General features: G+C 44.5%; 1 protein-coding gene across 2 annotated transcripts in view; it reads right to left on the bottom strand.

Moving 5' to 3' along the window:
* Positions 1–14,867, bottom strand: part of uba6 (ubiquitin like modifier activating enzyme 6) — a 236,257-nt gene that overhangs the window by 180,326 nt on the left and 41,064 nt on the right. For both annotated transcript variants that reach the window (XM_080188556.1, XM_080188557.1), the window contains one exon: positions 12,944–12,972. In XM_080188556.1, the coding sequence (XP_080044682.1) occupies positions 12,944–12,972 (29 nt within the window). The remainder of the gene's footprint in view (positions 1–12,943; positions 12,973–14,867) is intronic.

The following is a 14,867-nucleotide window of genomic DNA, read 5'->3' as shown; positions in this document are numbered from 1 at the left end:
ATTCAACAGCTTGGCTGGGAACTTGGCAAGTTCTGGAGCACATGCCTTCAGTAAAATTGCTGGAATACTGTCAGGCCCCACAGCCTTTTCAGTGTCCAGTGCTTTCAGCTGTTTCTTAATACTAAGTGGAATGAACTGAATTGGCTGAAGACTACCTAAAGGCTGATGCTGGGGACCTCCAGAGGAGGCAGAAGTGGATCATCCAGTTGGCACTTCTGGTGAAGATTGTTGCAAATGGGTTAGCAATGCTTTTGCAATGATCTTTGAGGATGGAGATTTTTTGTGGAAACTCTTCCAGTGAGTTGTTTAATTGTCCACGCCATTCATAACTGTATAGGGCAGAACTGGAAGGGACAGGACTGCACAGCTTATACCCAAATTCCTGGTCGTGGAATGGTTTAGCTCTGTCTATGCTCACTCTTATGCTCTTTGGCATGCAAACAGTGTTGTAACTTCACAAGGCTGACATCGCATTTTCCACCGAACTATTTAAAACCTTATCACAGAAGGAGTAGGAAAAAAGGGAGGGGGAAAAAAGAAATACCTCGCATTTAAATAGCACTTTACATAAACACAAGATATCCCAAATTCTTTGCAACTAATGAAGTATATTTACAGAGTAGTCAATGCTTTAATGCGGGATATCTGGCAAATGTGTTGTCTCGCATGAGGCCATTTGGCCCATCGAGTCTGCACCGATTCTGAGTGTGTCCTACCTCTCCCCAGTCCTATCACCGTAATTCTGCACATTTCACCATGGCCAATCCATCTAACTTGCTGGACTGTGGGAGGAAACTGAAGCACCCAGAGGAAACCTATGCAGACACAGGGAGAACATGCAAACTTCACCAAGAGGGACCATGGCTGGAATTGAACCCAGGTCGCTGGCTCTGTGAGGCATCAGTGCTAATCATTGTGCCATCATGCTGCCCCATACATATTACCTATATGGAATTACATATGTAGTTACATAAATTTGTTGTTCTTTTAGGAGACAATGGCCCAAAAACTTAAGGACATTCATTAGACTTTGATTTGTGGCTAGACTCAAAAATATTATTTCAATTTCTTGAAGCAAGCAAGCTGTTTTCCAACTGACAGAATCTCTGGTGCTTCTGCTTTCCAATTTTCCTCCTGAGTTTTGTTTTAAAATTTAGATTGATCATAACAGGATGTGAAAATTGAGCATGTTTGCCTTCTTTATATCAGATTTAAGTAACAAGAGTTTTAGGGACTTGTATTCATATCTTGCAATGTCAGAAAAAAAAAGTGCGACAAAAGCTCTAATTAATAAAGGACCGCACCAAAACTCTTATGCCATCAGGCACACAATGATTCAGGAAATTAATAAATCACTGGAAATGTCATTTATAAACATGTTAAAATTTTGAAACATATTCCAGTTTATGCTTGTATTAAAATAAGTGCTAGCTTTATTCCATTTTCATCAAGCTTTTTTTTTGTTGATAGGAGATGATATATTAAATGCTGATAAATATGAGCTCTATAATGACTTCAGTCAGGCAAATGAGGTTGGCCTGCTAGAGTATGAACTCCCTGATTGGACCATCAATGAGGACTCAATCCGGAAGCCTCATGCTCCCTATTTAAAGCAGCTGTGTCAGTCTCCCTGCTGAAGTAGCTTTTGGTGATGAGACCTTCGCCTCTATGGTGTTATGACAAATTCAAATTTCACTTTTGCTATCAGGCTGTATTAAGAACATCCCCTACAGGAGCTTCTTTTCCTACCCCAATACCATTATTTTTGGAATTCCTCAGAAAATCTCTCTGGGTCCCCCTTTTCTTCACCATGCACACTTTACTCCTCAACAACACTGTTTGCAAACGTGGGACCAGCTTTCAATGAGTACAAATGGTGAAACTTAGCAATTCCTCTCCAAGTCTTCTCTCTATCCCTCCACTGGTAATGTATTAGATTGGCTAGGAGGGAGTTGAAGAGTGAGTTGAGAAGGGCTAAAAGAGGACATGAGAAGACTTTGGCTGATAGGATTAAGGAGAATCCTAAGGCGTTCTATAGGTATGTCAAGAACAGAAGGTTGGTCAGGGCAAGATTAGGGCCAGTTACAGACAGCAGGGGGAAGTTGTGTGTGGAACCGGAGGAGATTGGAGAAGTATTGAACCAATATTTCTCTTCGGTGTTCATGCAGGGGGACATGAATATAGCTGAGGAGGACATTGGGTTGCAGGGGTGTAAAATAGACAGTATTACGGTTGATAAGGGGGATGTGCTGGAAATTCTTGAGGGGCTGAAAATAGATAAGTCCCCTGGTCCGGATGGGATCTACCCTAGGATTCTCTGGGAGGCTAGAGAGGTGATTGCAGAGCCTCTGGCTCTGATCTTCAGGTCGTCATTGGTCTCTGGTGTAGTCCCGGAGGACTGGAGGATAGCGAATGTTGTCCCATTGTTTAAGGGGAACAGAGACTTTGCCGGGAATTATAGACCGGTGAGTCTTACTTCTGTTGTGGGCAAGGTTTTAGAAAAAATTATTAGGCATAGGATTTATAGTTATTTGGAGTGTAATGAATTGATTAGAAATAGTCAGCATGGTTTTGTAGCGGGTAGGTCGTGCCTTACTAACCTTATTGAGTTTTTTGAGAAGGTGACCAAAGAGGTGGATGGGGGCAAGGCAGTTGACGTGGTATATATGGATTTTAGTAAGGCGTTCGATAAGGTTCACCATGGTAGGCTTCTGCAGAAAATGCAGATGTATGGGATTGTGGGTAATCTAGGAAGTTGGATCAGGAATTGGCTATCAGATAGGAGACAGAGGGTGGTGGTTGATGGTAAATATTCATCATGGAGTTCAGTTACGAGTGGTGTGCCTCAGGGATCTGTTTTGGGGCCACTGTTGTTTGTAATTTTTATTAATGATCTGGATGAGGGTATAGTTGGGTGGATTAGTAAATTTGCTGATGACACCAAAGTTGGAGGTGTGGTAGATTGTGAGGAAGGGTGTCATAGTCTGCAGGGAGACTTAGATAGGTTGCAGAGCTGGGCCGAGAGGTGGCAGATGGAATTTAATGCGGAGAAGTGTGAGGTAATTCACTTTGGTAGGAGCAACAGATGTGTCGAGTATAGGGCTAACAGGAGGACTTTGAATAGTGTGGATGAACAGAGGGATCTAGGTGTATGTGAACATAGATCCCTGAAAGTTGGGAATCAAGTAGATAAGGTTGTTAAGAAGGCATACGGTGTCTTGGCGTTTATTGGTAGGGGGATTGAATTTAGGAGTCGCAGCGTCATGTTGCAACTGTACACTACTCTAGTGCGGCCGCACTTGGAGTACTGTGTGCAGTTCTGGTCCCCGCATTACAAGAAGGATGTGGAGGCGTTGGAGAGGGTGCAGAGGAGGTTTACTAGGATGTTGCCTGGTATGGTGGGGAGGTCCTATGAGGAGAGACTGAGGGACTTAGGGTTGTTTTCGTTGGAAAGAAGGCGGTTAAGAGGGGATCTTATTGAAACATATAAGATGATTAGAGGTTTAGATAGGGTGGATAGTGATGGCCTTTTTCCTCGGATGGAGGAAGCTAGCACGAGGGGGCATGGCTTTAAATTAAGGGGGGGTAGCTACAGGACGGATGTCAGGGGTAGGTTCTTTACCCAGCGGGTGGTGAGGGATTGGAATGCCCTGCCTGCTGCAGTTGTAAATGCGTCTAGTTTGGGGGGCGTTTAAGAGATCTCTGGATAGGTTTATGGACGAAAAGGGATTGGTATAGGCTAGTGGGTCATTGTTTTTGTAACTGGTCGGCGCAACATCATGGGCCGAAGGGCCTGTTCTGCGCTGTAATGTTCTATGTTCTATGTATTGTCAAGCTCCTTGTTTAACATATAGGCCTGGCTTGGGGATCATGATTCTGGACATTTCCAGACATCACATTCCTGAGCTCTGGTTTAATGCATATGCACACAGTATTTTCACCCTTGAGAATCAGGATAAGGCTGGATAGCGCCATCTCCCAAAGCCAGTGCAGGTATGCATGTAGGACCAAAAACCATCAGGTGCACTCCATCCCAGGTCCAATAAAAGAACACCCCGCCCCCCCCACTCCCAAAATCAGTGCAGGTATGCATGTGGGGCTAAAAACCATCAGGAGCATTCCATCCCAGTCCAATAAAAGAACCTCCCCAAGACTGAATCATAATTTTCTATCGATCAACAAACCTCTTGAATGTACATAAAGACCACTGTTGACCAGGTAGCTAACCTCTGACAAGTGAGTACCTATTGTCATAAATCACATGATTAATGGCTGAAATATAGTTGCTGTCAGGGTTGACCCATTATGATCAATCCCTTTGAACTCTCAAACATCTCGGCCAGAATTTTCCCAAAAAATTCTAAGTTTGTGTGAAATTTGTGATAGCTCCCACCAATTTCTTTCAGCGTGATTTTTAGATTGAGTCTCCAACACTCCTGTACATCACAGAGTGCCCTAGCAGTTACCCCTCCGAAAATAAGTGGGTGGAGCCTATCCCTACCAAGATGAGGGGGATGGCCACTGCGGGGTCGGGGGGGGGGGGGCTGGGCACTCCGGGATGAGGGAAGTCAGGGCTGGCCCGGGAATCGTATTGGGGGCCGTGACTGGGCTGGGCTGGGCTGGGCTGGGGGGGGCGGCGGCGCTAAAGGAGCAACGCTGCAGGGGTGAGGGGGGTATTGCCCCCGCCCGCCCTGCACAGTGCTGAGTGGGCCACTGCGCATGTGCTGATGTGTCAATGCTGAGATGGGCACATGCGCAGTGGCCCCATTTTGCCGGTCTCCCAGTCACTGACCTACCAAATCCCCCACCCTCTGAATGCTGGCCTCCTGAACTTCCCTGTGCAAGCCCCAATGTCCCTCCACTCCCCATCTAGCCAGTCCCGTTTTCCCCCCCACCCCCGGACATCCCCCCAATCCACCACCACAACTGCCCTCTTCCCTCCCTCTGCAGAGTGGCAATGGGAACCCCCACCCCCACCAATTGCCTCCCCAACAGACCCTGTCTCTCCGGCACAGCCCAATATCTGGTATGCAGTGCCATGGTGCCCCTTGGGCATTCCCAGTTTGCCCCTTGGGCAGTGCCAGGGAGCCAGGTTGGCATTGTCCAAGGATCACGCTGCCCCTAACCCCCAACCTTCTGCAGGGGACGTCAATGGCCTCTCTTTACTCCAGCGTGGTCAACCACCTGTTCCCTGTTAATGGAGAGCAATTGTAAAGGCCAGCAGGGGAGGGAGGAGATGCTAATGGGCCCAGAGATTTCAATCCCAGGCCTGCTAATGATATTGAAATACCAATTAGCATATCAATCAGCTCAGCACCAATTTCTGGCTCAGAGATGATGACTCTGAAAATCATGGGCTGGGAGATGCGTGGAGGCCATCGTGCCCAGTGGGAAGCCTGTGAAACAACCTTTGCTGACGTCTGCTGCGCTGCTCCCTGGGGGAATACCCAGGTGATGCATTTTGGTAAATTGAACCAGGGCAGGACTTACTCAGTCAGTGGTAGGGTGTTGGGAGAGTTACAGAAGAAAGAGATCTAGGGGTACATGTTCATAGCTCCTTGAAAGTAGAGTCACAGGTGGACAGAGTGATGAAGGTGGCTTTCGGCGTGCTTGGTTTCATCAGTCAGAACATTGAATACAGAAGTTGTAATGTTTTGAAGTTGTACAAGACATCGGTAAGGCCACACTTGGAATACTGTGCGCAATTTTCGTCACCCTAACATAGAAAGGATGTTATTAAACTAGAAGGAGTACAGAAAAGATTTACTAGGATGCTACCGGGACTTGATGGATTGAGTTATAAGGAGAGACTGGATAGACTGGGACTTTTTTCTCTGGAACATAGGATGCTGAGGGGTGATCTTATGGAGGTCTATAAAATAATATGGGGCACAGATCAGCTAGATAGTCAATATCTTTTCCCAAAGGTAGGGGGGGGTCTAAAACTAGAGGGCATAAGTTTAAGATGAGAGGGGAGAAATACAAAAGTGTCCAGAGGGGCAATTTTTTCACACGGAGAGTGGTGAGTGTCTGCAACAAGCTGCCAGACGTGATAGTAGAGGCAAGTACAATTTTGTCTTTAAAAAAGCATTTAGATAGTTACATGGGTACAATGGGTATAGAGGGATATGGGCCAAATGCAGGCAACTGAGATTAGTTTAGGGGCTTTAAAAAAAGGGCAGCATAGACAAGTTGGGCGAAGACCTGTTTCCATGCTGTAAACCTCTATGACTCTAAATGACAGATATATTGTAGAACTATTTTGCATCAGTATTAATAGCAGGTGAAAAAGCTCAGAAGGCTGGGCATGCCAAACAAATTAGTAATGACAGAGACAGGATCTCAAGACAACATGCTTTCCATCTCAAGATTTTAAAGGAAATAGACAAGGATATTGCAGAATATTGTTGTTCGTCCATCATCGCCGATGAGGACCACGACACCATTAGTGATTTTGAGCCTGGATATGGTGTGTCCGAAGATCAGGCCAATTTGGGCACAGAATGTCCTGGCACCCATTGGACAGACTTGTGTAGACACTGTAGTTGTTGCGCCGGTGGCTCTGGACTTGCACAGCTCACGCTTAAGTTGTGCTTCAGCAATACACCTTGCTTCATAAGCTTGACAGCTCTTGTGGATGAGGCAGCGCCAGGCAGGGCGGTTTTGTGCCAGTGTTTCCCAGGTGGTCGTGTCGATGTCAAGTGACTTCCGGGAGGCCTCAATGTTTCTTCTGCCCTCCGTGCGAGCGTCTTCCAGCAGAATGCTCCCCAAAGAGGAGCTGCTTGGGTATGCGCTCATCTGGCATTCAGATGACATGACCTGTCCACTGGGTCTGCGCTCTCATCGGCGGTGTGGACTGATGGTAGACTTGCTCTAGAGAACACGCCAGTGTCTGGTACTTTGTCTTGCCACCTGATGCATAATATTCTGAGAAGACAAGTCATGCCAAAATTATTGAGTTGTCTTGCATGCCTTCGATACACAATCCACATTTCACAGGCATACAGGAGGGTAGTGAGGCTCACGGTGCCATAGACCGAGTCTTGTTGTTGGGCTGATTCCATAACATTCCCATACAGTGGAGCACAGTCTACTGAAAGCAGAACCTGCCTTTGCTATTCTGCAAAGTATCAACTTCTGTATCAATAGTCACTGCTTGGGAGAGGGTGCTGCTAAGATAAGTGAACTGGTTCACCGCCTGTAGTTTCTGCCCTTTGATTGTGATTATGGGTTCTGTGTACAGTGCATGAGGAGCAGGCTGGTGCATGACTTTGGTCTTTATAATGTTGATGGTGAGTCCAAAGTGGTCACAAGCCATGGAAAATTTGTCCATGCTGACTTGCATCTCTGGCTCTCAGCCAGTAAGAAGTCTCACGACACCAGTTTAAAGTCCAACAGGTTTATTTGATAGTAAACGCCCCAAGCTTTTAGAACGCTGTTCCTTCGTCAAGTGAGTGGAGCGTTCTGCTCAGAAACAGGCATATAAGAGCACACACTGTTTACAGAATACTAATTAGAATGCAAGTCTTTAAAACTTGAATAGCAGCTTAGCCGTAAAGATGCAGACAATGTGAGTGGAGGTAGCATTAAGCATAGGTTAAAGAGATGTGTATTGTCTCCAGGCAGGACAGTAAGTGAGATGTTGCAAGTTTAGGCAAGCCATTTTCTTCCTTTGGACTCATGGTGATCACTGAAAACAACTACATGTTGACATAAGAAATAGGAGCAGGAGTAGGCCATCTAGCCCTTCGAGCCTGCCCCGCCATTCAATAAGATCATGGTTGATCTGAAGTGGATCAGTTCCACTTTCCCACTTTCTCCCCATGTCTATCCCTTGTCTATCAGAAACCTATCTACCCGTGACTTAAACATATTCAGCAAGGTAGCCTCCACCACATCAACAAGTTCCATCCCACCATCAGACTCACCATGGACTATTCTCCAGAATCGGTTGCATTCTTCGATACATGCATCAAGGACAGTCACCTCAGCAGTTCACCGTACTGCAAGCCCACAGATAACCTCACGATGCTCCACTTCTCTAGCTTCCGCCCTAAACACACTGAAGAAGCCATCACCCAAGTACAAGCCCCCCGTATACACATTATGTCACATGAGGAGGATCGCAACAGACACCTCCAGACACTGAAAAATGCCCTCACAAAGAGCAGGATATGGTGCTCGACTCATTGATCGACGGTTCCAACGCGCCACAGCAAAAAAAAACCACACCGACCTCCTCAGAAGACAAACACAGGACACAGTGGGCAGAGTATCCTTCGTTGTCCAGTACTTCCCCAGAACGGAGAAGGTACTACATCTCCGGAGTCTTCAACATGTCATTGATGAAGACCAACATCTTGCCAGGGCCATCTCCACACCCCTACTTCTTGCCTTCAATCGCACAACCTCAAACAGATCATTGTCTGCAGCAAACAACCCAGCCTTCAGGAGAACAATGACCACAACGCCACATAACCCTGCCACATCAATCTCTGCAAGGCATGCCGGATCATCGACATGGATGCCATCATCTCACATGAGACCACCACCCACCAGGTACATGGCACATACTCTTGCAACTCGGCCAAAGTTGTCTACCTGATACGCTGCAGGAAAGGATGTCCTGAAGCATGGTACATTGGGGAGACCATGCAGACACTACAACAATGGATGAATGAACACCGCTCGACAATCACCAGGCAGGACTGTTCCCTATCTGTTGGCAATCACTTCAGCGGTCATGGGCATTCAGCCTCTGATCTTCAGGTAAACGTTCTCAAGGCAGCCTTCAGGACATACGACAGCGCAGAGTTGTTGAGCAAAAACCGATAGCCAAGTTCCACACACGACAGCTTGGATTTTGGGTTCACGTCACACTATCTGTAACCCCCATGACTTGCCTGAACTTGCAATATCTCACTTACTGTCCTGTCTGGAGACAATACACATCTCTTTAACCTATGCTTAATGTTATCTCCACTCACATTGTCTGCACCTTTAAGACTTGATTAGCAGATTAGCTGTAAAGACTCGCATTCCAATCAGTATTCTGTAAACTGTGTGTGCCTTTATATGCCTGTTTCAGATCAGAGCTCTCCACTCACGTGATGAAGGAACAGCATTCTGAAAGCTTGTGGTGTTTACTATCAAATAAACCTGTTGGACTTTAACCTGGTGTTGTGAGACTTCTTACTATGTTTACCCCAGTCCAATGCCGGCATCTCCACATCTGAGCCAGTAAACAGGGCGCAGTCATCGACAAACAGGAAGTCTCTCAGAACAGTCTCTCACTTTGGTAATAGCTTGAAGTCTCCTCAGGTTGAAGAACTTCCCATCCACTCTGTACTTGAGATTGATTCCAGCAACACTGTCCTGGAAGGCATCATTCAGCATGGCAGTAAACATCATGCTGAACAGTGTGGGTGCAAGCACACAGCCCCGCTTGACGCCACTGGTGACTGGGAATGCCTCAGAGGATTCTCTACCATCCAGTACTCTGGCCATGATGCCATCATGGAACTGGCATACCATCTGAATGAATTTGGGGCAGGGTGACTGAATTTTGACATGATCCTCCACAGGCCTTGTCGGCTGACAGTGTCGAAGGCTTTCACGAGTTCAACAAAGGTCATGTAGAGCTCACGATTCTGCTCCTGACACTTCTGATGTTGGCGCGCAGCAAAAATCATGTCAATAGTCCCGTGACCTTTGCGGAAGCCACACTGTGACTCTGGAAACAGGCCCAGCTCCAGATGAGTGACCAATTTAGCAGGACTCTTGTGAAGGTTTTTCCTGTGATGGAGAGCAGCAAGATTCTTCAGTGGTTATCGCATACTTGCCGATTGCCCTTCCTCTTGTAGAGGTGCTCTAGTCCTTTTGGAGGCAAGCATCCTGCATTTTACGCAATTTATTCTGGATTGTCGTGCAAGCACTGGTAAAAACATTTTTCTTGGCAGCTGATGATGGATCGTTCTGACAGACACAATGAAGACGGCGCTTTTCAACAAGTAGAGCCTGTATCTCTTCATCAAACCTTGGGTACAGGGCACGAGCATCTTCAGTCCAGATGAATGGACAGCATCCCTGAAGCGTTCCTCAGCGCCGCCTGCGAGGTGTAGGTCAGCAAGCTTGACTTCTAAGTCTTCAGCCAGTGCTGAAGCTATGCTGGGGTTCTTTAGCTTGGCCGCATTGATTCTTTTCATAACCTTGCTTTCTTGTGGTCACCTCTTAGGTCTGATGTGAAGCCTCATTTTGGAGACAATGAGCCTGTGATCTGTCCAGCAGTCAGCACCACACATGGCCTTGTTCACTCTACCTGTCTTTTCTCCTGACAATGACAGTTGATAAGATGCCAATGCTTCGAGCAGGGATGCATCCAGGAGGTCTTGTCTTGCCATTGCAGAATGACATTGCAGGTGAACTGTAACGTTCCAAAGTTCTTTTGATTTGGGAACTGTTATTTTAGATTGGAAAATTATGCAAGTTACTCCATCTTTTTGAGGAGAAAACCAAGGAATCATAAATCAGTTAGTCTCAAGTCTATAGTTGTGAAATTATTGAAGTCCATATTTGAGGACAAGAGTAACTGAATACCTTGAACATTTTCAGCTCAGAGAGAGAGCATGAATTTGTAAAGGTCAGATCATGTACGATGAATCTGAATGAATTTTTTTTTTGAAGAGGTGACTAAAGTAGTGGATAGGGAAAGGTGGCTAAAGTAGTGGAAAGGGGACAGTCTTTCACTTATATGGACTTCCAGATGACATCTGATAAAGTTCTTGTTAAGACAGACTGCTAGCTTAAGTTGAATCTCATAGAACTGAAGGGAAATTACTAAACATTAAGTACTCAGCTGAGTAAGAATAGTGGGCACGAAGTGACTAGTGGTGTCCTGCGAGGATCCTTATTGGGGTTTTATCTATTTACTATATTTATTAATGACTGAGACAATGGAAGGGTTGGAAAGCCACATATCCAAATTTGCTGGCAGTTTTGTAACAGGTGTAGACAGAAGCATAAAATTACTGAGAAATATTGATAGAGTCATAGAGCAATACAACAACATAATTGCAAAGATTTTTAATGATCATCAGACCCTTCGGTCTAACCGGTCCATGCCACCATGGTGCTCTCCTAGCTCCTCCCAACCGCCCACATTTGGCCCACATTCTTCTAATCTTTTCCCATCCATGTACTTACCCAAATGTTTTTTTAAATGTTGCTGTTGTACCTACCTCAACCATTTTCTCTGGCAGCTCATTCCATATATGCACCACCCTTTGCGTGAAAAAAGTTTCCCCAAGGTCCCTTTTAAATCTTTCCCCACCCAAGGCTAAATGGCCTACTCCTACGTTTACAAAATTTAATTGCCCCTCACCCCTACCTCAACTCATCTAGTGCCATTGCCACCTTCAGGCTAGATCAGGTGCTCCCAAACTGTATCTTAGAGGATATGTGAAAGACCTCTCAGCTCGTATGCTGGAAATGTTACTCAATGGTGAATCCTCCCACGTACCTTCACTGCTGGCACACTCTCACTTAAATGCTTTCTCATCTACTTTCTTTCATTTCACTGTAACTTGAGAGTTAACTTAGATTAGGGAGCTGTAGACTTGCAATCACCACCACTGATGGCACTGTGGACAGTTAAACAAGAGGTTTATTCTTTGGGTGGAAGTTGATTGGGTTTAAATGTTTGTGACAAGGTAAGCTGCTATTTACTTTAAGATAGTTTGTTATTAGACTGGAGAAGGTGCAGAAGAGATTTACAGGTATGTTGCCAGGACTCAAGGCAGAGATTAAACAGGTGATGACATTTTCTCTTTGGAGTGTAGAAGACAGAGGGGTCTCCAGAGGGTCATGAGGCATCAACAGGGTGAATGCACTCTTTTTCCCAGGGTTGGAGAATCAAGAAGTAGAGGGCATAGGTTTCAGTTAAGAGAGGAATGAATTAGTGGGAACCCGAGGATCAACTTTTTTTTTACACAGTGGATGGTACGTACATAGAATGAGCTGCCGGAGGAAGTGGTTGAGGCTGGGAAATTGACAACATTTAAAAGGCATTTGGAAGAAACATTTAGAGGGATATGGGTCAAATGCAGGCAAATGGAGTTAGCCTAAATGGGCATTTTCGTTGGCATAGACCAGTTTGGGCCGAAGGGCCTGCCTGTGCCGTAGGTTCTAGATTCTATAGTTAAAAATTAAAAGACTTGAAATTAAGATTACCAAAGTCATTACTGACCACACAGAAGATAGAGGTTGATCACAAACTTGCTGAAATATTCCTCGAGTTAATAGGTTCAGCTTTTAACATAAATCTTTGCTTGGGGATGTCTAATATTTCCTTCCTTTGTAGTGCCCTTTCTCCTATCTTTCAAAGTGATAGTTTTGACTTTTTTGGGAGGAACTCAAATATGTTTTGAAATCAATAACATTGAGGCAATCTTGAATTATTTTCACCAACTTTAGAGGCTAACTAGTCTGGTTGCCTTCTAAAATTAAGCATACAATAAATCCCAATTTAAATTTGGTTAGAAATTTGAAAGAAAAATTGTATCATTACAGTGCAAAACATTTTATTCTAAAATGTTGATACTGGAGAAATAAAATTTGAAAATAACTGTGTAAGCAAATGATTTTTAGATTTGATGTTAAGGGTAAATTAAAAATAGTGCATCTGAAGGAAGAGAAAAGCTCAGTTGGAAAGCTGAACTTTGCATGTTTAATAGTTACACGACAGAACGGTTCCCTGCCCATGAACTGCATTTCCTAAAACTGGCATGGGGCAAAATTAACCTGCCACATTCTTGAACTTTTCAGCCAATATTGTCTCCTTTAAGACCCTTCTCAAGTGGAAAAACTAAGACAAAAGCTAGAAGAAATAATAGCAACATTTTAAACATCTGAAAACTTACAAATCAAAAGTTAAGATTCACCCTACCTTTATGCCTGCAAGAATAATGTTCTTTGCTGCAAAGGAAGAGAAAGGTGTTATTTTTGCCATAAATAATTTTAACATGTCACTAAAAACAGTATTTACTGTGACACAGTAGGCACTAATTATAATGCATTGTTTTATTTCCACAAGATAAAAAACTGAAAGCAGAAATAGATGTTTAAATAGTTTCATTTTTCATTAATGTGCAACCCGTTATGCTTTCTACCTTTACCAAAGCTTAAATCTTTAGATTCTAAAATCTTCTGATAATTCACTATATATGCCTTCTATGGTATTCTATCAAGCCACAGAGACAGGATAAATAACTGACTTGAACTTTAGTCTTTTGCTTGAATTCAGCAAAATGGTAAACTAGATGTTACAATATCCCTCAGTGCTTCTTGAAGTAGAAAAAGAATAAATTCAGCCAGAACTCTCACTCCAAACTCAACTTTATACATTTGATGGAAAGGACAACACTATAAAAACTGATAACATAATTAAGGCAAGGTACCTAAAGATCATATACCATAACTTGTACCCTAATCATTACGCTAATAATAAACCTAAACCGCGATCACAATTTTTGATATTCTCAGTTAACAGTATTATACTCTAACTTCAGTTCCAATGCTTGAATTAATCTACACAGTACTGAGCATAATCAGAACTACAATGGTCACGATCAGTATTACAATAAACATTCTGTACTATAATACAAAATAATCTATAGTGTTGAAAGCAATTCAGAGTATTATATGCACAATAATCTGGACACTATTAATAACACCAGGGGTAAGAACAGCTGAAGACAAAAAATCTGAAAATTAGTATTCAATGACAGAAGTTCTGATTTTTTTTAATTACAGAAAAAAGACATGATTCTATACGTAGTGACATGCAAATGTTTCTACACCAGAGGTAAGTGGAATTGGGAGTCTTCAAGTGGGTGTAAACTTTAGCTTTCCAGTTGTTTACCTTTTATTGCTGTCAAAACTGTGGACCAATGTATTTGTATAACATCACAAAGCGACTTCAACATTATTAGTAATCAATGCAGTTAACGCATGCAAGGTGGAATTCTACCAAAAAAATTCTTAAGTGTTGGATTCAGGTGATAACTGGAGTAATTCATACTGGTTTTTTTGGTAGGAATTCAGAGAAGAACCTCCCACACTCAGTACACTGCAGAGCATGAATATCATTAAATTTCAGGGACTGCGGCCTATTCCCGCTGAAGTGACAAAAAATAGTGCATAGAGCGAGCCATTGTGCATGGCACTGACAGATCAGCGCATGTGCAATGGCCCCTATCTGTTGCCCTCCTCATTGCTGGCCAGCCTCACAAAGCCAGCCCTCCCATAACTCCACAGCCCAACCGCTGCCCTCCCCTGACCATTCCCAGACTCAGCCCCAAACCCCCCTCTTCCCGGCCTGCCCTCATCTCTCCAGCCCCCACGTCGCCACTCACAATACCAACCACCTGCCCCAGCAGGTGGCACTTTACCCCTTGGGTAGTGCCAGGGTGCCCATGCCCACAGGGTTCCACCCCCACCACATGACCCCTGGGGAGCCCTGAATGTGCCCCCCCCATTTACTCCGCAGGGTTGGGCCGCTAGTTCCCTGTTAGTGGGGAGCTAGAGTAATCCTCACTGGAATGAAACATACTGGCGGGGGTTTGTTCGTGGGCCTGAAGACTTCAGCCCCAGCCCAGCTAATCACATTCAAATTACATTGAAATAACTATTTAAATACTTATCACGCCTCCCTGCCAATTTCTAGCACGGATCTGATACCGTGGGAAATCTTGCATTGGGAGATGTTATTGTGGCGGGAACGTGTGAATCGCATGCATTACCCGCTGCAAGATTCTCCCAGCCCTCTGGGAGAAGCGCAGCTCTAATATGGGATGAGGTGGATACTAACA

This window comes from Carcharhinus amblyrhynchos, chromosome 5 (genome assembly GCF_965287045.1).
Source record: "Carcharhinus amblyrhynchos chromosome 5, sCarAmb.v2.hapA, whole genome shotgun sequence".
NCBI lineage: Eukaryota > Metazoa > Chordata > Chondrichthyes > Carcharhiniformes > Carcharhinidae > Carcharhinus > Carcharhinus amblyrhynchos.
Note: the sequence above shows the minus strand (reverse complement) of the source record. Positions and strands in the feature narration are given on the sequence as shown.